The 24,781-nt window shown below is 39.8% G+C and overlaps 2 protein-coding genes across 6 annotated transcripts in view; one reads left to right on the top strand and one right to left on the bottom strand.

The window, feature by feature from the left end:
• The window catches only part of loxl3b (lysyl oxidase-like 3b), a 28,885-nt gene extending 13,219 nt beyond the window's left edge, over nt 1-15,666 (top strand). The window contains exons 5-17 of one of the 5 annotated variants that reach the window (XM_088354563.1): nt 246-311; nt 1,646-1,696; nt 1,833-2,040; nt 3,475-3,655; nt 5,588-5,742; nt 6,989-7,159; nt 7,432-7,587; nt 8,914-9,073; nt 9,149-9,392; nt 10,510-10,625; nt 11,830-11,966; nt 14,864-14,975; nt 15,282-15,666. In XM_088354563.1, the coding sequence (XP_088210689.1) occupies nt 246-311; nt 1,646-1,696; nt 1,833-2,040; nt 3,475-3,655; nt 5,588-5,742; nt 6,989-7,159; nt 7,432-7,587; nt 8,914-9,073; nt 9,149-9,392; nt 10,510-10,625; nt 11,830-11,966; nt 14,864-14,975; nt 15,282-15,355 (1,831 nt within the window). In that variant the 3' untranslated portion in view covers nt 15,356-15,666. The remainder of the gene's footprint in view (nt 1-245; nt 312-1,645; nt 1,697-1,832; nt 2,041-3,474; nt 3,656-5,587; nt 5,743-6,988; nt 7,160-7,431; nt 7,588-8,913; nt 9,074-9,148; nt 9,393-10,509; nt 10,626-11,829; nt 11,967-14,863; nt 14,976-15,281) is intronic. The other 4 variants (XM_088354560.1, XM_088354559.1, XM_088354561.1 and 1 more) reach the window with 4 other exon arrangements.
• Nucleotides 15,667-18,172: 2,506 nt separating this feature from the next.
• mrps26 (mitochondrial ribosomal protein S26) lies at nt 18,173-22,064 on the bottom strand. Its single transcript, XM_088354374.1, has 4 exons — nt 21,720-22,064; nt 18,737-18,883; nt 18,550-18,673; nt 18,173-18,469 (listed from the first exon to the last, which is right to left on the bottom strand). The coding sequence occupies exons 1-4, from the start codon at nt 21,923-21,925 to the stop codon at nt 18,338-18,340; spliced, it is 609 nt and encodes a 202-aa protein (XP_088210500.1). The 5' UTR covers nt 21,926-22,064; the 3' UTR covers nt 18,173-18,337.
• Between the last annotated feature and the right edge of the window lie 2,717 nt (nt 22,065-24,781).

The following is a 24,781-nucleotide window of genomic DNA, read 5'->3' as shown; positions in this document are numbered from 1 at the left end:
TGAAACTCATACATTTTCAGAATATGTAACCGCCAGAAATCACCGCTGTAAAAAGTGTTGTCATAAAAACTGTAAGTGTATACCGTAACTTACACGTGTTATGGGACAGTGTGAAAACGCCTTTCATCGTTGTAAAAAGTGTAATCGTCGAAATCAAAAGTGTAAAACTCGTACGCGTTCAAAATACTGTAAGCTCCAGAAATCATTGCTGTAAAATGTGTGATTGAGTTTTTGGTGGGTTGCAGGCGTTTGAGAAAGCGTGCCGCCGAAAAGGTCTCCAGGTCCAAAGTTAACCTATCGGCAGGTGCCAGGTATTCTGTCGCCGGGGAGAAAACGCATCCGCCGCTCACGGATGTTGCTTTTCTTCTTAGAGTAGCTATTAACGCTTTTCCTTAGATTCATGTTAACCATTTTTGACTATTTCTTGGTACAGCTATGATCGACATTTTTTATAGTATACAAGAAACCATCCTGCTCTAGATTAGTGCTCGTTTAATTGTGTCTGCACACAGGAAAAGCCTTTTTGAGTTTTTTATCAACAACACACACATTTCAAAGGATCTTTGAATATAAGTGTAATCTTTAAATCTCTTAAATTGGGGCCAGTTTGCCGTCTAACTGAGTAATAGCGGATAATTTTTAATTATTGCTTATAATTGTAATTCTAAAATAAGTGTTGTTGTTGAAAAAAAAAATCCAAAGCTTACCTGCTAGATCAAAATTTCCATAAAAGAAGATTTGATTATTGTGGTGTGTATTTATATTTTTAAAATGTAACCCTTGGTACAAATAACTGATTAGGAACAAAGAAACCAAAGTATAATATAAAAAGAAACCCCTTACTGAAATAAGACCGAAGCTTTGTACTTGTGAATCCAAAAGTTGTACATGGTTCAATAAAAACAAATAAATTACTTAATAATTATGAATTAGACCCATTTGAAATTTGTAAATAATTTATTTATTGTACTAACGACTATCGGTAAAATAATTTCTTGGGGAAAACAAGTTAATCAGTGATAATGGTAAAAATCATAGGCAACACAGTGGGAGAGTGGTTAGCGCGTCCGCAGCACAGTTCTGAGGTCATGAGATTGAACCTTCCTGTGTGGAGTTTGCATGTTCTAATTTGGACCAGCCAATTAACCTGACATGCATGTTTTGGGGAATGTGGGAGGAAACCGGAGTGCCCGAAGGAAACCCACGCAAGCACGGGGAGAACACGCAAACTCCACACAGGAAGGTTCGATCTCATGACCACAGAATTGTGCCGTACACGGACTAACCACTGCGCTGCAGTGCTGCCCCCGAATTAATCATGATAATCAAAAATCTTCCTTTTATTTCAATACATGTCATTTGCTATTCAAATGAGTGTGTAGCTAGTATTTTCTGTGTTAGTATTCGAATCACAATAGTACACTTCAAATCGATGTGCTATCAATGTATCGCATTGATTTTCTTCATTTTTTTATTTGAAAAGAAGGATGTCTCACTTTCAACTGGAAAGGGCCCAAAAATTCAACACGTGGATACAGAAAGAATTGTAGCCACACAGCGCTAGCCACCATGTTTAAAGTGAAACATTCCTTTGAAATCTGTATTTCTAATGACACTGGCAGTCTAACCCATGTTTACCTTGCAGGCAAACCGCAAAAGTTTTTGCTAAGTCTAAACAGAGCAGCCCTTTTCCAAGGTAACGTGAGCGCTGATGGTGTCGCTGCGGCAATGAGCACGCTTGAAACAGTTTTCTGGTTTCGGGGACACTTTTTCTGTTGTAAAATTTTCCATCATACATACAATGATCCCAAATTATTATTTTCATCTGGCAGGTTGTTTTTGGAGCGCCAGAAAAGCATGTTCCGCGTACACTCAGTGGCGTGCACAGGGACCGAGGTGCACTTGGCCGCGTGCACAATGGAGTTCAGCGGGCCCAACAGTACAACAACGTGCCGGGGAGGCGCCCCAGTCGTCATCAGCTGCATGCCAGGGCCGCTCTTCATGCAAAACACATCATTGAAGAAAAAAGCCAAAACTCCGGTAAGGAGGCTTGTCGGTGGAATAGAATAGCTCCACGATCTTTTGGTCATTTCACAATGTTGTGTGTATCCATTTTGGAACACAATACGTTCCACAATCTTGTTGGCCACAATTTTTGGTATTTTTTGTTGTGGTTTTTGCTACCCAAACTTTAGTTCTGAGACTGGAGATAGGAATCACTCTATTATGTAGTGGTCATTTAACAATGTTGTATGCATCAATTTGGAACACAAAAACAATATTGGGGATGATCCACAATGTTGTGTGTTGCATTTTGGGGTATTTTGTGTTCCTTTTTTTGTTGTTGTGATGTTGCTCATCAAAAGTAGTCATCTTACACTGTAAACTGGAATCACTCCATGATGTAGTGGGAATTTCACAATGTTGTACGAGTCCATTTTGGAACATAAAAACAATATTGGGGTTGCTCCACAATGCTGTATGCATTTTTTAATATTTTGTTTTCTTATTCAGTGTTGTGTGGTTGCTCCAAAGTTTTGATCACTTTGCAAATTTGTTGTCATTCCACACTGTTGTCTGGCTCCATATTTGTGTAATCTAAGCTTGGAAGTGTGGCCTCTCTACAATGGTATGTGTCCACGGATTTGTGATTGTGTATGTCCAGGCAGTTATTCCCCAATCAAGTAGTTGCTTCACAATGTTGCATGGCCTCTGTTTAAGTAAGGTGGTCTGTCACAGAGTTGTGTGTAATTGATCTCTCCACAGATTATTTTAATAGTGGTTTCTCCACATTGCATGTTAGTGCTTTTCCTTTGTGTATCTAGGTAGACGTTCCATGATGTAGTTGTTGCCTTGCAGTGTTGTGTGGCCTATGCTTAAGGCATGCAGTGCATCACAGAGTTACCGTGGCATGTATTTTTTTGATAATAGTTGCTCCACATTGTTGCATGTGTGTGCATATTTTTTGTTGTGCGTTCTATAATGTAGGTGTTGCTTCATGATGTGTGCGTTTTCTTTGTTTAAGTTATGTGATGCTTTGCAGAGTTGTATGCAGTTTATCACTCCTCAGTTTTATGTGTCAACTGATCTTTATAGTAGACACTAATCCACAATTTTGTGTATGGTTACATTGTTTTTTTATCTCGTGGACTTCATCATTTTCACAATGTTGTGCATCTGGGAGATTGTGCTCTATGTGTTTTAGTTACTCTGTGATGTTTTGGGTACTCCGGGTTGTACATGCCTCCATGTTTTGTTACATTTGACATGTGCTCTTGCCACAGAGTTATGTGTAAACATTGTGCTATACTCATCTGCTCCACAATGTTGTGTTTTTCCTTCATTATGCCTGATATTACTTGAGTCCATGCTGTTTAAAACAATATGTGATTGCTCCACATTGTTGTAGTGACCCATGACGTTCAATCTTATTATTCCTGAATTCCTCAATTTGTACTGTTTCTTTTTTTATAGGCCACAGTAAGGCTGAAGGGCGGGGCCCGGCTGGGCGAGGGCAGAGTGGAGGTGCTGAAGGGCAGCGAATGGGGCAGCGTTTGTGACGACCGATGGGACCTGCAGTCGGCCAGTGTTGTGTGTCGGGAACTCGGATTTGGTAGCGCTAAGGAAGCATTGACGGGAGGACGCATGGGACAAGGTGGGACACTCAGTGTTGGGCATTTAAAAAGTAAATTTACCAAAATTCAGCACCCTTTTTATTGTAAATTCTATTCTCACTTTGCCCTATTTATTTTGTTGTTCCTGCATAAGCCACGCCCTCTCCCAGCACGCTGCCTACCATTTGCTACTGATGACACACAACCAATTATTCGCATATAAACTGTCCCACAGATTTTAGTATTTTATTTTATAGTTGGATTTTAATATAAACAATAGGGAGAATATCAGTTGGGAGAACCTCAGCATTCTCATACTCTGTGCTTGTGACGGTGCCACTGTAATTGTATTTAGTCAATTTTGTGTTGGCGGATGGATGGTTGTATGTTAAATTGTTAGCGAAAGAACAACAGTTAGCGATCAGAGGATGTTTTAATTAATGATCCGATTTTAAAAAGTAGAGTAACGCACCATGTTGTAACAACAGTTTTATTAATAAGGCGTTACAGTACTCCTACTGAGAATAGTAGTTGTGTTCCAGGAGCACTCACACACACACACGCACACACATACATTTTTGCTGACTTGTTTCTGGAACTTTCCTTGGGTCTTTTCTTCTGTAGTGAAGGAATGCTGACATGCACAAACATTTTTTTTAAGATCTACATGCTGAGAGATGACATGATGAGAATTCATGTAAACAATTTCAAGGAAGCGCTGGAATTTCCATCATTAGTCAACTGGGATCATTTCGGAATTTAAAATTGATTGATTAATTTATTTATGTATTTCCGCTCTTTCACTAAAGTCTTGGAAAATACAAAACTGCATAATTCTTAGCATAGATTAATCAATGAAGCCTCTTTTTTATAGTTCCAAATCTAACCTAGTCTTTGAACTGCATTTGAATCCTTTTTTTTTAAATTGGGATGTCGACCAATCTCTATTTTCTGGGGGGAAAGCATTATCCTATTCCAACATTCGTCTGAACTCATTCACTGCATTGACATTTACAGCAGAAAGTGAATGGGTTCGTGCCAATGGCGTCCATGCTTCTGAAAAAGGGAACTCAACCAATCTTGAGTTTCCATTTTCCAACATCTGTCAGAACCCATTCACTGCTATTGGCGGTTATAGATGTATATAGAAGCAAATGTGTTAATGCCAATGACGTCTGTAGCCGTCAATGGTAGCGAATGACCTAATTCCAATGGCGTTTATACCCGTTAACGGCAGTGAAGGAGTTATGAAATGTGAGCTCGACCAATAAGAACATTTTTGGAGGGAAAACAATAGCTTATTCCAACATCTGTCGGAGCTCATTCGCTGCCATTGACCGAATTTGTCAGAACCAGAACAGATAGTAGACCCAAACGCGTAACGTTTCACAACAAACCTTATTGTGGAAGCTGAGAAGTCAGGTACAGGAAAGCAAGTGCCAGCAATTCGGCGATCGCTGGGCAGGAGGAGCAGGGAGCTCCCGGAATCGGAGCGTCGTTTGAAGGCGGAAAAGAGTTGAGTAGCCGCCTTCTGGCACAAAGGTCAATCGTGACAGAATTAGTTAACGCCAATGACGTCTGTATAGGTCAATGGGAGCGAATGTGTTAAAAAAAGGAAATTGGCGGATTAAGTTACAAACTAATTAAACAAATATTTTCTTTTTTGTATTTCAATGGGATTCAGTCATTAAAATATTGCAAAAATTTCAACCCTCCTGAATTTAAATTATGAAACATTTTTGTTATAAGTCTTCTTATCAAGAAATAAAAAATAAGAGAATATGTATATACTGTTCCTTAATCGATTATTTCAGTCTTATTTCCACAATTCCTCTTTTCATTGAATCAAGGAAAACACCAACTTTTCCATAAACACGTGGTGTTTGCTCTCGTTTCCACAATTAAACTGGTTGAAAACATTTCTCCTGCATGGTTCCGTACACATTTTTCTTCCGTACACATTTTTTTCCTAGGTGTGGGTCCCATCTACATGAACGAGGTGAAGTGCTCGGGCCACGAGCGTTCCATTTGGAGCTGCCCATTCAAGAACATCACGTCTGAAGACTGCCAGCATACGGAGGACGCAGCCGTCCGCTGCAACATCCCCTACATGGGCCTGGAGAACTCGGTCAGAGTGACACCTCCCTTTCTATGAAGTATCTTTGTTTGGCCGGAAAATGTCTCTTTTCTGACTAACATTTTGTGATTATTTCATCACATCAATTTAGTGCTTAGTTGACTTACATCAGACTAAAATGCTCTAACAAGCTAGTATGTTCTCCTCACTGCTATCAGGACATATATTCTTACTAATGCTGTAAACCTGTGATTGTTCAACAATATTGTGGTCCCTCCACAATGTTGTGTGCATCCGTTGTTTACATTTTAGTACACTTTGTAACGGAACATTTTGCAAAATTGGTGCTTTCTTTTTTAATTTCCTCATTTGCACATTCAAGTTCTAAAAACATCTTATTTGGTCGCTCCACAATGTTGTGTGAGTGCATGTATCAAATAGACTCTCAGATGTGGTTTTTATAATGTGGTCCAATAACAATATTACTGGTGACCATTTTTCTGTTATAGTTGTTGTGATGATGTTGTCTTCAGTAGTACATGGTGGCCATTGCACAATATTGCTGGCATCTATGTTAGGAGTGCTAAAGATTTTATGTGATAGTTTCACAGTGCTGTTATTATTCTATATTGTTGTTTGCATCTATGTTAATCATTCAGTTGAGTCTGAAGTGTGGTCACCTAGAAGATCCATAATGTTGTATGCATCAATATTTCTAATCATGTTCCAATACATGGTTGTACATGATGGAGGTGACATTTCATCACTCCTCAATATGTTTTTTCCAATGTTTACATTGCAGTAGACATTGATGCATGGAGGCTCCACAGGGTTGTGTGGATCTATTTGATCATTGCACTATATTAATGGCAATGGTGTTTTGTGCTAGGTATATGTTGAAATGGTGTGATAGTGCAACATCAGCGTGTATCTGTGGCCATAGAAGTTCTACAATGTTGTGTGCATCACTATTTTCATCATGTTCCAATTGATTAAATATGGTTCCTTTTCATCGTCATGGGGATTAGACTGACATGCAATCACAACACCATACTTTTTTTCTGGTTGTTTATTTTACAATACACATTGACATGTGGAAGCTCCACAATATAGTTTCCAGCCTCCAGCCCCATTTGAGAATCCTGACAGCAGTAATGATAGCTTCAACATGGACTAGTTACAGCTTAAACCATCTAATCTTGTCCATGTAAATGCTCACAAAGGCTCCAGTGGGATCCATATAAATCCCGATTCCACCGGACCTTTGCACTAACCCCCGCTTGGACCCGCCACACAGATCCGACTCGGAGGGGGGCGAAGTCGCCACGAAGGCCGTGTGGAAGTCCTGGGCTTGGACACCAACGGTACGGAAGTTTGGGGTCTGATCTGTGGAGAGACCTGGACCACCAAGGAGGCCATAGTAGCCTGCAGGCAGCTAGGCCTAGGCTACGCTAACCAAGCTAACCAAGTAGGTTGCTAACATGCTGTCAAAATTCAACTCCTCTCATATCCTTTTCAGTGGCAATTCGTTTTGAACTAACTTTTCTGTCTTTTCAAGCAAAGCAAAACAAAAACAATCCAGGTTAGCATCAGGCTAATAACTTAGGCTAAACACTTACATTCTAACAGAACTTGAAGAAATTAAAGTTGAGCTCAATATGTTTGTATCTGTATTTGAAATCTCGGCAATTTGCATGCAAGGGTGCCTGAGTGACTCTCCGCAGGGCGTGTGGTCCGCAGATTCGTCTGGTAGGGGGCCGCACCACATACGAAGGCCGGGTGGAGATTCGGGTGGGCTCCAGATGGGGTACTCTTTGCAGTGCGGGCTGGACCACTAGGGAGGCCATGGTGGCGTGCAGGCAGCTCGGCCTGGGCTACTCCATGCACGCCATCACCGTAAGTGAAGAGGATCCCTACCAAAATAAGATGATGGGCCACTGGCCTCACAATAAGGATCTTATTTTGGGTTTTACGCAGATCGGACACTTCCTTTATTTAACATAATCAATTATGCTGAAGTATTTGTAACTAAATATAGCCTCTATTAATTGATTCATACGTTTAATTGATTTTTTTTTACTATTGATTCAAATTGAATTGTCTTTATTAGTCACTGATAACAACTTGTTGAAAGTTGTATGAAACAAGATCAGACATGGCACTCCAAGGAAAACACATAAAAAAGACTCTTAATGGTCAAAAGCCTAAGTGTCAATAATAGTGCAATGAAAAAATAGCACATTGTAACAATAGTGCAATAAAAAACGGTGTAATAACATTTAGCAGCAAAAGAAAATACCAAATAAGCCCCACATCATATATTATTATCACAATACATTATTGATGTACTTATGGTAAATGGCACAACAAAACTGTTTTTTTATGTGATTTTAAAGGACTTTTATACAATAATTGACTCAAGTATTTTATTAAAGGGAAAGTGAACTCAAAACACCTCACTACTTTCGGCCCTTTTAAAATTGTTTAAATCATAAGAAAATAAAAATGAATAATTAAAAAATGTGATATTGATTGAAATGTTATAAATATAAATATACTAAAAGCATAAATATTCAGTAATACTGAAATATTTTTATATAATAAAACTATATTATGATTCGATGATATTCAAGACAGAAAATCAAATAATGTATCAAGTACTTACATTTTCTTTAATGAAATGTCAATACTCGTTAACTTTAAATAATAATTTTCAAATATTACATAAATGATGCTCCTAATTTTGAACAATATCCAATCATTCCCAAAAAAATCCTGCTTTTTTATTTCAAATGCCATAAAAAAAATTGCGGAAAATGTAATTTGGTAATCAACCAATGTAACTTTAAATGTATAATAAAAAAAAGTCCCACAAAATATTTTTATTGATTTTTTTTGTTTTAAATAACAAATTCCAAAGTTACTACGCTATGAATTGAAATACATTTTCATGTCTAAAATAATACAATTTTCAGCTGTAAATCTGAGAAATCATAATATTTATATTCTAATTACTGCCAATTAAATGATAATGATGCAAGTAATCAAAACACTGAATTATTGTATTTTTAAATTGGCGACATTACATGCATATTTTGATACAAACCATGGCCTCAGAGGACAAATATTTCCCACCCCAATCTTGCGCCAACATTGAATGTGTACAACCTGTTGTCTCAACTGTAATCGGCTGTCCGCTCCATGTCTGCCCCTCCCTCTAAGGAAACTTGGTACTGGGACAGCAGCAACGTAACGGAAATGATCATAAGCGGCGTCAAATGCAACGGGGACGAGATGTCGTTAGCGCAGTGCCAGCAGCACAAGACCTTCAATTGCCAAAAGTCCGCTGCAAAATTCGCTGCCGGCGTCATCTGCTCAGAAAGTGAGTGGAAACAAAAAGTTTACATCTGTTCCAGTCATATAAGAATTGACAGTTATCGATGTTCATTCCTCACAGCGGCATCCGACCTGGTCCTTAACGCCACGCTGGTGCAGCAGTCGGTCTACATCGAGGACCGGCCTCTTCACATGCTCTACTGTGCCGCCGAGGAGGACTGCCTGTCCAAATCGGCTGCCAAAGCTAACTGGCCTTATGGTCATCGCCGCTTGCTGCGTTTCTCCTCGCAGATCCACAACATCGGACGCGCCGACTTCAAACCCAAAGCTGGACGACACTCGTGGGTGTGGCACGCCTGTCACGGGTAATAGAAATAGTCAATTATTAACTGTAATCCCTCATTTATCGCAGTTAATAGGGATCAGGAACATCCCCCCCATCCACCCCCCACCCCCTGTGATATGCGAAATATTTTTAACCTGTCCCCTGACAGCCCTCGCTCGCACCAATAGTCGACCAGGGATAATGGATGGAGGCCACATTGGTGCTCTTAATCTTCTGTGGAAAGAGCGGAAAACAGAAGCCAAGCATGACACAGATTTGCTCTCTCAGTCCCCACTAGCAGCAATAGTCGACCAGGGATAATGGATTACTGCCGCATGGGTGCTGTTCATTTTAGTTGGAAAGAACAGAAAGAAGAGCCGCCATGCATTAAAAGGTTTGTCCTCCAAACTCCCGCTCGTAGCAATAGCCATTCGGGGATAATGGCTTACTGCCGCATGGGTGCTGTGCATTTTAGGTTGTAAGAGCAGAAAGAAGAGCCGCCACGCGTGATTAAAGTGTGTCCTCCAAGCCCCCGCTTGTAGCAATAGTGATTCGAGGATAATGGATCACTGCCGCATGGGTGCTGTTCATTTCAGGTAGAAAGAACTGAAAGAAGTGCCGCCACACGTGATAAAAGTTTGTCCTCCAAGCCCACGCTCTGAGCAGTTTTCATTCGTAGATAATGGATCACTGCCGCATGGGTGCTGTTCATTTTTGGTGAAAAAAAAAACAGAAAGAAGAGCCGCCACGCGTGATACAAGTTTATCCTCCAAGCCCCCGCTTGCAGCAATAGTCAAGCGGGGATAATGGATCACTGCCGCATAGGTGCTGTTCATTTTAGGTGGAAAGAACAGAAAGAAGAGCCGTCACGCATGATACAAGTTTGTACTCTAAGCCCTTGCTCGCAGCAATAGTCGACCGAGGATAATGGATTGCAGCAATAACCATGTCTTTCATTTTAGGTACGCTAGAATGGCATTTATTAAGTGGTGTTGGGCAGGTTGGTAGGTTAAATCGTTTCCCAAGCTAAAGCTAAGTTAAAACACTCAGTGCTAATGACGGCTATCGATGTTGAACCTCCATATCCCCATCAAATGCTACACTATGTCTTTCTCTGCAATATTTATGTCAATACAACTCCTGTAATGTTGTTTCAGACATTACCACAGCATGGACATTTTCACCCACTACGATCTTCTGAATGCAAACGGAACCAAAGTGGCCGAAGGGCACAAAGCCAGTTTCTGTCTGGAGGACTCGGACTGCCAGGAAGGTAAATAGAAACTTTTTGTACCAGGAAAACGTCATGAAATATGTGAAACCCGGTAGCTGCGATTCACATACATTCCAGAAACTATAAGGCAGTTTTCTTTTGAGGCCCGCATGAAAAAAGAAATATATCAGGGGCATTTTAATAGGTTTTAATCGTGATTTTGCAAAGAACAACAAATGATTTTGTTAGCTTTGAGTGAGGTTTAAAAAAAATGAAGGATTCCTGGGCGATAGTAAATTTTTAACTCTGATTTTGAAATAAAGAAAAACATTTTTTTGTTGACTGTTAACCTAAAACACATAGTTTGCAGTAAATTATATACTGTACTATTTGAACGACGTATTTAAGGGAAAACAAATCCTTGCTAATTTGAAGTTTGAAATTTCTTTTGCAATTTGGGATATTTTGTCATGAACCGGAAAAGGAGGAGAACCCAAATGCGTGACATTTCTCACACAAGTCCTTTATTTTACGGGAAATGGGGCAGTCATGCAAGTTTGGCAGCAGTCTGGCGTGGAATGACAGGAAGCCAGAGGCCGAAGCGATCGATACCAATTGCCCGAGCAGATACGGGACAGATGGGGTCGATACGGGACAGACAGGATTCATATCAAAACGGCATATCGAAATTAAATAGGACGAACTAGACGGGAACGAAACTGGAGATCAATAATAAACAGGACTAAAATAGACGGGAACCATACTGGACAGGAAACACAGGAAGGAAACCGGGCAGAGTCAAAACCCACGTCTTGCGGGGCAGAGGTTCGTTGACGGACTGACAAGGGTAAGTGAGAGCATTGAGTTTAAATAGAAGGTAGCCAATCTGTCAACGAGCCGCAGTTGGCGCCACATGGGCGGCGCCAATTGGACCGCAATGGCAACTGTGACATATTTAAAAGAACAGTGCCGTTAATATGGTATTTTTAGGAGTATAGACAAAAGCAGGAAATGAGGCAGGTGTGCTCAAAAAAAGGATGGTTGTTAGATAACAAACCCCATGTACAAAGTAACAACAACAAACAAGTGGTCTTAAAACAACTAACAATGCTAAGATAACCTAAACAATATAATAATAAATTTAAGCTAATAATTTTTTACTATTTTGCGACCATTGAAGGATAGATGTCAAGTTTTTTTTAGTTATCCTGCTAGTGGAGGTTCTATGTCTTTACCATAGTGTTCTATCTTAATCTTGCACTAGGTGTTTCCAAGCGCTACGAGTGTGCTAACTTTGGTGACCAGGGCATCACGGTGGGCTGCTGGGACATGTACCGCCACGACATCGACTGCCAGTGGATCGACATCACGGACGTTAAACCTGGAAATTACATCATGCAGGTCAGTTGTATAGCGGGGGATAGAAACCTATAGTAAGAAGCTCATTTCTACCCTGGATAAAACATTAAAATAACAAAGTACATAATACTTGTGTGTAATATTTGTGCATATGATTAAAGTTGGATTGTGTTGTTTTTGGTTTCCTTTAAAAGTTGAGAGTAGAATATTTTATATGTTAAGTATACGTTAACAAGGCCCAACTGAGTTCGAAGAGGCTTTATAATTTTTTCCCACCGCGGCTATCTACTTTTATCTTAGGCTGGAGGAAAGGAGGCGGCTGGGAGTCGAGTAGTAATTTCATGCTCATGCGTGGAAAATGTCAACACGGTTTTATGTGAGTGTAGCATGAAAAGTGGTGAAAGTAAGAAAAGGACTGTTTCGAATACATTCCAAACGCCAACCCAACCCCCCAAAAAGATTTTAAAAAAGAGTTTATTTCGAGCGCATCAAAAAAATCCATGCATGTGCCACACAAGCAGCTTGACAGAGGCTGTAATTATGATTCAAGCCAGGAGATGGGGTCATGACTTTAGCTGCTCAAGTGGAGTTAAGGGTGGATGCGGTGGGGGCGAGTTGGAGCGACGGATTCCTTATTATTGATAGCCCCAATTATGGGTTGGGTTTGGCCATGCAACTTAGCGAGAGTAGCGATTCATCGTACTTCTTGATAATTGCAAGCTTTAATTCCACAGTTTCATATTTACTGTATTAAATTGCAGACTGTCTCAGTCAGGGGTCGGTAACCTATAGCTCTTTTCATGAGTACATCTGGCTTGCAGATGAAATATAAAATGTGCAATTATTTACTGTACAATTAAAAGCAAAGCCAATAGTGCTCATGGGAAGCCAGGGCCACACCGGCCATAATTAGGCAAGGTTCGGTCCAGTATATATAGGGCATAATCTTAACTACAGTTTCCAGTTTAGGTGTCACACCCAACAGACCCCGTTTCGGCTGTACATGGCTTAATAGCTTTAATATGGAAGCCCATAACAATGTATGCTCACTTCTAAGACACGTTATGTTGAAAACCCACAAAACAAACTGTAAACACCCAAAATGTCTAGCAATGCACCCAGGGCAATTCTATTAGGTGAGCGATAAGAATGGGAGGAGCTATACACACAACCTGTGCACTCCTTCGTCCCCTCGCCCAGCGCCGTCTGCAGTGAAAGTAAATACGCTGGCATCCTCAATTGCAGTATTTTGTAAAAAAAAAAAAAATTACAAAATAGCTTTGCTCACACCATGTTTGGAAATCATTATTTAGAACAAAAAGGGCTTTAACACTCTTAAGTAACAGTTTACGGAGCACATAAAGTTCTGAACTAAAAGAGAAAGGCATTGTGGGAGGGAGTTTAGCCAATAGCATATCCAAATTTTTTTTAAGCCTCGACGCATACCAATAGAAGACCAGCATTTTATATGATGTCGACTAAAAGCCAACAAGCATCTTCGAGACGTAACTCATCATACACGCAAACACCACAATGTTTAAGAGGATTTCAGGCACTTAAAATAATTTGTTGGTCATATAGTGAGGAACAGGGCTGGAGAGGGGCTGAAGAAACATCTTGTTCCACACCATTAAGTGGACATGTCATAAGGCGGGGATCCGTATCCCGGGGGTCTACTGTATGAATATATTGTATCATCTGATAAAGACTGGGCACGACTTACTGTGGTGTGTTTTGGTCAAGAACAGCCTGGCGGTACCTATTCCTCTCCAGGCCGTTTGTGTAGGTAGGGTTTTGCTCCCCCACATGGAGCAGATGGTACTGGTTTCCATAGTTGCCAATAGCAAGAAGCTTCCTGATCTGACTCAGATACAGCACCTTCATCATCTGGTCGCTGTTATTTTTCATTGTATAGCGTCATCCCGCTCATATGTAATCAGCCGTACCTTAGCATGGACGGGCAGCAGCGTGTGACAATACTCATTTCTACCCCGCACCATTTCCTGTGGTGTGTATTTGGCAAGGACAGCCTAGTGGCGCCCCTTCCAGGCCTAAATCACTGGGAGAACCTATTTTGTTCCGGAATTTTGAGTATCACATCATAAAATATGCATTGCATCACTTGTGGCTCTGAGACTTTTATATAAAAACAAACCTTGAGGCGATGACAAAGGTAAAGCCCTCGTCTTGGGATCAAGAGGTTGCAGGTTCGATTCCCGGCCACTCAGTGTTGTATCTCGAAGTGTCCTTGGGCAAGACACTGAATCCCTAATGCCCCCAATAAGCAGGTAGTTGCTTTGCATGGCTGACGCCGCTATCGGTATGTGTGTGTGTATGAATGTGTCATGATTACTGATGTGAATCACCTGTGCCGGCTCCTTTGGCACCAACTGCCTCGGACTCTGATTGGCTCCCTGTCCCTATTTAAACCTACTCCTGTCTGTCGCCTTTTGTCAGTCCGTCTGCAAACCTCAGTTAACAGTAGGCAAGCCTTTTTCGACCCCGGATCCCACCTATTTTGCTCCCGTCTGTCCCCCGGCTTTGACCCGTTTTTGATCCTGACCACGCCTACTCTACTTTCCTGGCTTACGACTTGTTTCCGACCCCGACCACGTTTTTGCTCTCCTGTCCCGGGTACTGACCTGTTTCCATTCCAGACACTCACCGCTCGCCACGGAAGATCCACTTCCGCGTTCAGAGCGACCTGCTTCCCGCGCCTAGCGAACGCCGGATCTTGGCCGCAGCCTTTCCTCTTTCCTTTAATAAAACTTGTGAGAAACATAACGCAATTGGGTCCTGTGTCCGTTCTGGTCTTGATAGAATGGGTAACTGTAAAGCACTTTGGGAGGTCTTCATTGACTTGAAAAGCGCTATAAAAATGCAGACCATTTACTTTTTTACATTTTTTAATTTTTGGGGGGCAAACTCTTACCACTCAGGTGGTGATCAACCCAAACGCTGAGGTCGCCGAGAGCGACTTCACCAATAACGCCATGAAGTGCAACTGCAAATATGACGGGCATCGGATCTGGTTCCACAACTGTCATGTGGGTGAGTAAGCCGCCCACCCCCAAAACGGTCACGCTCCCCAAAAAGACACTTCTCTTTTACAACCTTTGAGCCCCAGTGTGTAATATTGCACCACTAGATGTCACTATATTAAGTAGTGCAACCAAAAAGGAGTTTTACAACACACAAGTAAGAACACAAACTACGGAGACTCAAAGTGACCAAACAACCCCATTTACTTTCTTTTTTTGCCCAGCAAGGTTTTTTTTCTATTGAATGAAGTTTTCACCAGTGATAGGCGTTAAATAATACACATTGCCCCTTTAACCTTGTAATCTTCCCCCACAGGTGACGCCTTCAGCGAAGAGGCAGAGAGAAAGTTTGAGAAGTACCCGGGTCAGTTGAACAACCAGATTTCTTAATCCTAAAAAAAATGATAAATGGAAGGATGCTGATTTAGGGTCCGACATTTTTTGCAGCGTTTTTTTTAATTTAAAAGCTTCGTTGGGGACATTTTAGAGCTGTTTTTTACAGTTATTTCTAATGTCTTTTGATTGTGAATTTATTTATTACCTTTTCAAAGGTGCTCCAAAGTTTCCCAGTATTATTTTGAATGGTGCTGTATTTTCTGATATAGGAAAAAAAAGATTCTATTTTTTTTTTATCAATTTGAATTCTTATTATTATTATTGGAATTATGATGTGTATGCACACTGATATAATCACAACTGCTGCTCGCAATAAAACGAGACACTTCCAATGGGCCTTTCTGATTTTCATTTAGACGCGTAACACATTAGGATGCAGAAAAAGGAGTAGGGAGGTGGAGTGGAGAGGGGTTTTATGCTTGTGGTTTTTGTTAGTGTAGCATTCGAATGGTAAAAGTAATAAAAAGCCTGTTTCAAATACAGTCCAAACCAACCCAAACCCCCCAAACAGATTTAAAAAAAAAAAACAGGTTTATTTAACAGCATCTCAGAAATGCTCGTACCTGCACGCACCACACAAGGAGCTTGACAGAGGCTGCAATGATGACTTAAGCCCGGAAATGGCGTCAGCCAGTTGGAAATTCCCAAATTCTGGACTGCACCTTTAAATAATTCCTTTTCTTTATACCCTAATGCCCCCAATAAGCAGGTAGACGTCTAGCATGGCTGACTCCCTGTTGGTGTGTGAGTGTGTGTGTGAATGGGTAAGTGTGAAGCACATTGTAAAGCGCTCAGGAGGTCTTCATTGACTTGAAAAGCGCTATATAAGTGCAGAACATTTACCATTTACTCTTATCAAAATTGACTGAACTATATCAAACCATTGCTCACAGCGCCCTCTATTGACGAGCTGCATATTTTTTAGCACATTCTTGGCTGGCGTGCGTCCCTCGCATGTGTCCAGAGTTTATTTCAATCGATTTAAGAAGCGATTAGCTGTTAACTGGTTACCGTAATCCAATTAAAACTCCGTGCTGACATGTCAAGGATGGCAAAGTTGCTCAAGAGGGTCTTCTGTCTTTTGTTGGTCAGAAAATTTAAATGAAAAGATTCATGGATCTACAGTAATGGATGTATTTGTTTTTATTTAGTTTTTTTTTTTTAACACCAATTGAATTAAGACTCCCCGCGACCCTACTGAGGATAAGCGGTGCAGATAATGGATGGATAAATTAAGACTTTCATTTTTACTTAGAAAGAACTTCAGATGGGCTTGAATGAAAATTTTGTTTATGTATTTATAGGAAAACAAATTAGAGGAAAATAATGTATATTAAACTTTATACATTTATGTATTTCGGAAATATTTTTCTGGCAAACAAAATTGTAAATGAAAACACATCACAAATTACAATTTCGTTTTTTTTTAATTTTTTATTTAAACTGATTGAATAGTGACTCGTTTTTGAAGTGAAAATACATTTCTTGAATGAAGAGAATTTGTTTAGTATTCAAAGATTGTTATGTATTCGAAAAAAGTAGAAACCTGAATCGCTAGTTACATTTTAAATGTTGATATAATTTGGGGAATCATAATTGTCAGGCGGACAATATATTTTGATACACTGGAGTATTTTCCCTTGCTTTCTTGTGCAATGCCGCCCCCTAGTGCACTTGCGACGCTAGTGATTAAGGAATACAACTGTCCCAACTGTTTAGTTTGGTATTCGTATTTTCATATCTAATATTAAATATAAATGATTTCTAAATTGGCAAAAACGATACTTTAGGGGAGCATAACATTTAGTATTTTAAATTTCTTTCTTCGTTCAATATGCTGCCTCCTGCTGGATTTAGCATGCCAGTGAACGAAACAGGCTAGTGCAGTGTTTCCCAACCTTATATGAGACGAGGCACACTTATTTTCAATATAAAATCTCTAAGCACATTTTAAGATGTTTCAAAATGATTTACTGGCACCAATTTAACGTTTTTTTAAGCTTAGATTATCATGTTGCGCAAATTGACAGTGTAAAGGTTTTCTTTAAAACTAACCAAACCAAATAATACTTAAAATATGCAAAAACTGTCTGCCAGTGGCACATCTTTTTAACTAAGTTTTAACTTTTTCAAATTTTTGTTAACCTGTAAAATAAAAATATAAGTAAAATGAGAAGTTATGTGAAAAGTTTATTTCATTTATCGTATTCATATTATTGTTTTGCAGTGCAATCTTAAACATCCTCTTGAAACAAAATGAGTAAATTTCCCTGTACTACCCCATGAGCAGATAATTAGTAGATAAAAAAAAATCTTGTCTGCTACCACCTACTGATTTGGATGAATGTTACAGTTAACTGTCTTATCACTGGAAGAAAGCAAACTCAACAATGGCGTGCTTTTTTGCAAAAACAAAATTTTGCAAATATCTGCAGCACACTGGTTGAAAAACACTGGGCTAGTGTATAGCGTTAGCTTTTATGACTAACTACAACTTCATTTAATTGAATTTATTCTGGAATAAATTGAGTTCCAGAACTTATCAATCCGTTATCACAACAAAAACAGCCTATTTTGATTTGTTTTACTGTTTGTGTGTGTGAATGGGTAAAGTGTGAAGTGTATTGTAAAGCGTTTTGGTGGTCCTTAGTGGCTGGTTTAAGCGCTATATAAATGCAGTCCATTTTTTTGCTTCCGTGGAACTAAATGCCAGTCATCCCAAAATGGGAATCTTCAAAAAGGTGCAATTGACAAAAATGGACTATAATGGTTTTGGTAAATAAGTCAATGACCTAACACAAACCCAAGCGATTTAGCAACCCCAACATGAATTTATTGTCATTAAAACGAAAAAGACAAGCAAGAACATGGAAATTCAAAAGAAATAATTGTGTAGAGTTCTCCATGAGGATATCCTTAGTTTGCTGGACTATTTTGTTTTATGTCAACAGTTTTCTTAGTTAATGTCCGAAATTGTCATTGTAACACTGTCTGTTTAACGACCCGGCCCTCCTTATCCACGGCAAAGTTGTAGTTCTTGGGGTTGTCCAGCGTTTCCTCGATGCGCTGGTCCAAGTTGTCTAACGTGATGAAGTTCTTTGCGTCCTCCTGTGACCAAGTCAAAAAACAACAATTTATGTCGTTGATATTCGTTAAAAGAAAAACCGGATTGAGGTGAACTAGTGTACCTGCAACTGCGCAATTTCCACTTCTTTCTGCCTGACAAATTCTTGCTCTTCCTGTTCTCTTTGGAGAGCTTCTTCCAACTTCTTCCTTTTGGCCTCTTCCGTTTCGTTTCGGACCCTCACGAGTCTGGAGGAGAACAATGTTTTTTCAAAGGCAACCGAGCATGTGAAGTGTTTCAGTCATGCCGACCGTAGCTGGAGCAGACGCAGGTTTTCTTGTTGGTTGAGTTCCATGAGGTTACGATGCTCCTCAGCTTCCTGTCGCGCTCGCGCCTCCGCCATGGAACCCGTCTCCTCGTCGTATTTCCTCCGAAGCACCTCCTCCTTGAACTCCACTCTAATAATAAAAGCAGTCTGACTTGGTCCATAGTGCAAATCCCTCATGCCTTTCAACATTTCAAAATGAAAGAAAATAAATGTGGCATTTGGGTCCATCCCTTTCTTTTTCAGATTTAAAAGAACATTTTTAATTTAGAAATACTCCTTGTAATTTAGTGAGTATAGAGATGGGAAAGTACCAATACTATGTATCATGTTGAGGTTTATTTTTTAAGTTTTTTTAAGGTGTGGATGGATGGATAATCATCCATACACATGGCCAATTATTATTGTTATTATTATATACCGGAGCCCTATCCCCCTAGTGCACAGGTGTCAAACAGGCGCCCCGCGGGCCAGATCGGGCCCGCTAAGGGATTGAATCCGGCCCGCGAGATAACACTCAGAGAAGTGCAAGAGAAAAACAAGCTGCAGGTTGAAATATGTCGACTTGATGTTGCCAAAGCCAGGTGCCTCAAACAAAGACGCTGTACTTGTATTTATTTCTCTCTCCCCCTCTCTCTCTTTTCCACCCCTTTTCTCCCACTCTCTGTCTCTCTCTCTCTCTTTTCTCCCACTCTGTTTCTGTCTCTTTCACTCTCTCTCTTTTCCATCCCTTTTCTCCCACTCTCTGTTTCTGTCTCTTTCACTCTCTCTCTCTTTTCCACCCCTTTTCTCCCACTCTCTTTCCCTCTCTGTTCCACCCATTTTCTCCCACTCTATCTGTCTCTCTCTCTCTCTTTTCCACCCCTTTTCTCCCCCTCTGTCTCGGTCTCTTTCCCTCTCTCTCTCTCGCACCCTCTCTCTTTTTCCACGCCTTTTCTCCCACTCTGTCTCTTTCACTCTCTCTTTTCCACCCCTTTTTCTCCCACTCTGTCTCTTTCACTCTCTCTCGCTCGCTCACTGAGGGAAGCACAAAAACGTGCTGCAGGTTGAAATATGTCCACTTGATGTTGCCAAAGCCAGGTGCCTCTCACAAACGATGTACCTGTAATTCTTTTTCTCTCTCTTCCACCTCTTTTCTCCCACTCTCTGTCTCTTTCACTCTCAGTGCCTCTCTTTTTCTCTTCCTTTGTTGGTCTTTGTCTCTTTCTCTTTGTGTCTTTTTAACTTCTTTTGCTCCAACTTCATTTTTTCCTTTTCTCTTTTCTCTTTCTCTCTTCCTACCCTTCACGCTTTCTTTTCTCTCCTTCTGTCTTTCTATTTCTCTTTGGATTTCTTCCTTCCTCTCCCTTTCTTTCCCCCTCTCTCACGACTTATCTTTTCATCTCTTTTGTTTCTCACGCTCTCTCCCTCTTTTTCTTTCTTTGTCCCGCCCTGTCGCTTTTTCTCTACCTCTCTTTCTTTTATTTATTTTTCTTTCTCTTTAATCTACTAGTCCGGCCCCCGGCAGAATGTTTGTTCTATCGTGTGGCCCCCGAGTTAAAATTAGTTTGACACCCCTGCCCTAGTGGGAGGTGGCTAGAGTCAAGAACACGTTCACATTTTTGACTTCTTTTTGGGAGATTGTTAAAGAGGATGGGATTCCCAGCCCCCTCGCTCAACCCAACATCTAGTAGGGAGACATTAGGTGAGCAAACCCCCCAATTCCAAACCTAATGCCGAGCGCCAAACAGGGAGGCAAAGGGTACCAATGTTGTAAGTCTGAGGTATCACCCGGTCAAAGCTTGAACCAGCATCCTTCCAGTCTCGGGGTGGGCGCCCTACCCCCCAAGGCTACCTAGCTGGTAATATTGATGAGTGAATTAAGGCAAATGTTTTCAAATACATAGTTATATTTGAAAACAACTTTACACGGTCTTACAAAATGCACATTTTAAAACTAAAACAATACACGATTTATATAGTATTTCACTCTTCATGTGCGGTCCCTTCTCAAGGTTTCTTCATTTTCCTCATGTTGAGGTTTTTGAGTTTTTCTCTGCCCTCATGTAGGTTTTAGATCAGGGGATGGTGTCATAATAGTCTGTGGTTTGCAATAGTCTATGGTCTGTGCAGCACTTTGAGACTCCTTGTGATTAAGGGCATCACAAATAAACATGACTTGACTTAAATGAGAAATATTAAATCCAAAAATCTGTTGCATTTTACAGTTAAAAAACAACACAAAACTGCAATAGTTTATCTTGCCTATGTAAAGATTTTTTAATACATATTTCATATATCTATTCTTATGTTTTGTTATGTTGCTGCTAATGTCATTAGACAGTCTTTTTCTGATGCGCTAACAACACAGGCCATTCCAAAGCACCACCTTGTAAGCATTTGCATTTTTTCCTAACATGTAATCATCTTTGTCATTTGTATTTTGAGGATTTTAATACATTTTTATCATTGAGTGCCACGTCTGACAGTTCATGTATTTTACCTTTTATTCCATTCATAAACGTTATTTTACCACTTGGAGGCGCTAAATAATACATCACTGTCCCTGCAATGTTTCTTCCTTTAAAAATGCTGGTATCAGCACTGATACTTGTTACCCGTACCCGCACTTTTTTACACACCAGTCACTCAAGAATTTGCACTTTAGGTTTTGTTGACAATCCACACATCCCTTCTCAAGGTTTGTTCATTTTCCTCATGCTGAGGTTTTGAGTTTTTCCTTTCCCTCGTGTAGGGGTTAGATCAGGGGATGGTGTAATTATAGTATGTAGTCTGTAAAGTCCTCTAAACCCTCTTGTGATTAAGGGCTATACAAATAAACATGACTTGACTTAATTTATTTGTAAAAAAGAAAAGAAAAAAAGCGGACTACGTTATTATCAATTACGATTAATTATTTTCCATTCTATTTAGCATTAGCATGTAAACATTTTGCAATGATAAGAAGCCAAATAGTCGCATCTCAGTACCGCAGTGCCCTCATGATGAGCTTGTAGTCGGAAAATCTCTCCGCCAGTACGACCATTTCTACCGGGTCCACCGGAGGGGGTACTTTGATTCGCCCGATCTTGGACTTGGCGACCGGGTCAGTTCGCGACTTTCGCCCGCGATGCGCCTCCACCAGCACGGACCGACCGGGCACCAGCAGCCGAGCGATCCGCACGGCTCGGAACATTGTCGACGTCGTCAGTCGTTCAAGGAGGCCGCGTTCAGAGGGTTAAACGAGCCTAAATGTGTCACATTGACAATGAAGTATCACAACATTTAGCATCTGAAGGGGAGCGCCATCTTGTGTGTGATTTCTGACCCGGAAGTGATCTTCTTCTTCGAATTTAACGGGATTTGACATTCATCAATTTGATGAGTTACCGCCTCCAATCGTTGTGGACTTTTTTTCCGTTCTACTCAAATTCTCGTCCTGTAATCCTTTAAAATCATTTTATTTATATCTCCTTTATTCCTTCTTCTATCACCCCTTTTATCTCCTCCCTTTGTATTTCGTACCTTATGTATTCTATTATTACACACTCTTTCTCATTTTTATTATTACTTTTGTTATTTTATAAAGAAAAACCAAAACATTAAGATAGTAAAACTTGAAAAATAGGTAAAAATATGTATTTTAACATTCAAAACTACAGGAAAAATTATTGACCAAAATGAAAACACAGTATTACGCCCTGGCGAGCCACGGTGACCACAAATAATTGTATTAAGAAAACAAATAACAGAAAACAGAGTAAAAATATGTTCCACAGGCAGATATAGTTTGCTTATTTATGTGTAACCGCAGTGTACCTGTCCCACCAAAGATCCACATTCACGCTGGACTGGATGATGAGGTTTTTATTACAGTTTCTGTAGATGAAATGAGTCACAACATTAGCTTCTCTGCTGGCTTTGATCTCTTTGATCTCGTTGGCAGCTCTCTCTGTAGACTGCCCATAGCAAATCAAAGAGCTTTCTTTTCAATTTATATAAAATACATTTTAGAATATCACAATACATTTTTACATCCATTTTAACAAGATACTTTTAACAAGAGATCGTATAGTGGTTTTTAACGTTTACAATGAATTCAACATATTTTTCTTTAGTCTGAATTTCAACCAACGTCATCCTTTTTTTATATATGAGAAAATAGAAATAATAATAATGAGTATAAAAAACAAATACAATTTACCTGCAGATGAAATGAGTTACAACATTAGCTTCTCTGCTGGCTTTGATCTCTACAAGGGGAATTAACATTTTAGCACAACAAAAACAAAACAAAAATAAATCCAAACGGCTTGACAACATCAATCACATAACTGTGCATGTTGATAGATTTGTCAGCTGTGGTTATAATGTTTAAAATTAACATTTTTTGTGGAGCACCAAAAGAGGTGTCTAACCGTTGGCAGCTCTCTCTGTAGACTGCCAACAAACCCCGCCTTCCGGTCAATTGTCAAACGCCAAAACAAACCCTACCCGATACCAGCAGGTGGCACTGTTGGACTCATAATTGCAGGACACTTACCAAAAACTATACACATATTTCAGCAGGAATTTCAATAAAACAAAATTTATTATTACACCCGTTACATATGTACCAATCTATTTTGAAAACATTTTTTAAAACAATGTAAAAATTGATCGAAATCTTGAAAAACTGATTAAAATGTAGCCAACTCCAAAATGACAGTCCAATTGATAAACCAAAATAATATGAATGAGCTTCTGTATTAGGCTACGGCCTGAACCACAGTAACCGCAAATAATAAGAAAAACTGCCTACTCTTATTTTAAGTAACATGATGATTCAAGTACCGGTATTTACAAAAATGCCTGAAACTAGTGCCGGAAATTATTTTTTAAACATTTTCACTGGTTGAGATCTGCTATGGTTCAATCGTACAGTAGATGGCGCTGTTTACTAACAACGCGTTGTCATAGTAAAAGAAGAATTATATTGAGGAATTCCGTTTTGAATCAATCTTGAAAAACGTTCGAGTGGCTCATTATAAACAGGACAAAAATATGTATAGAAAACACCGTCGTCAGTCACAACCTATTTTGAAGTAAGTTTTCGTTTTATGTCACTGTTTATAATCATAATTGCATAACTAAGACTGTTTTTGCTAATACTGTATACACGTTTTATGTATCGTTTGTTAGCACCCTCTACTGGATAGATGTTCAAACAGTAGCTAAGAAGTTAACCACTTAATTACTTAGCATTTCAAGTTCACTCAAGTTGCTGAAAATTTAGTGTAAACTTGGATTGAAAATGTGATATTTGTCTTTAGAAAGTGAAGGATGAGAATATTGTGTGAGTGTAAATTCTATAGCCTACCACACGTCAAATCAAGTCATGTTTATTTGTATAGACCTTAATCGCAAGCAGTCTCAAAGGCCTGTACAGGCTACAAACTAGTATTACACCATCCCCTGATCTAAAACCTACATGAGGGCAATGAAAAACTCAAAAACCTCAACATGAGGAAATAAATAAACCTTGAGGTAATCCCCTTTCCAAGACGACCAGGCTGCAATGGATGTTGCAATGGCATTAAAATCAATACATAGACATCATCAACATGAAATATGGGTCATTCATAAGCTATAAAATATAGGTGTGTTTTAAGTCTAGATTTAAACAGTTCCACTGAGGTTGCAAATTGAATCTCAGAGGGCAGAGCATTCCATAGCACCGGGGCCCGGATGGAGAACGCTCTTGAACCTGCGGATTTCTTCTAGGCTCTTGGGATCACTATTAGACCAGCATTTTCTGAGTGAAGGGTCCGAGCAGGAACATAGGAGGAAATTAAGATATTAAAGGTCAAGTCCATACATATTATTGTATAATACTAACAGAACCTTGAAATCACATCTTAAACTGACGGGTAGCCATTGCTGATCAGTCAAAAACAGGGTAACATGATCAAATGTCCTTGTCTTTGTTAAAAGCCTCGCTGCAGCATTTTGTACCAGCTGAAGGCTCTTGATGCTGGACTTCGGGAGACAGGAGGTAACAAACGCATGAATT

This window comes from Urocampus carinirostris, chromosome 15 (genome assembly GCF_059441175.1).
Source record: "Urocampus carinirostris isolate Australia breed hairy pipefish chromosome 15, RoL_Ucar_1.0, whole genome shotgun sequence".
NCBI lineage: Eukaryota > Metazoa > Chordata > Actinopteri > Syngnathiformes > Syngnathidae > Urocampus > Urocampus carinirostris.
The sequence above is the reverse complement of the archived record's forward strand: the minus strand, read 5'-3'. Positions and strand labels throughout refer to the sequence as shown.

What these genes read in the sequence shown, in the direction of transcription:
- mrps26 (XM_088354374.1), bottom strand. Translation starts at nt 21,925, where the DNA reads ATGTTCCGAGCCGTGCGGATCGCTCGGCTGCTGGTGCCCGGTCGGTCC. An exon ending in CTGCGTCTGCTCCAGCTACG is followed by an intron (nt 18,674 to 18,736) that starts GTCGGCATGACT and finishes GTTCTCCTCCAG; the next exon opens with ACTCGTGAGGGTCCGAAACG. An exon ending in TGGAAATTGCGCAGTTGCAG is followed by an intron (nt 18,470 to 18,549) that starts GTACACTAGTTC and finishes ACTTGGTCACAG; the next exon opens with GAGGACGCAAAGAACTTCAT.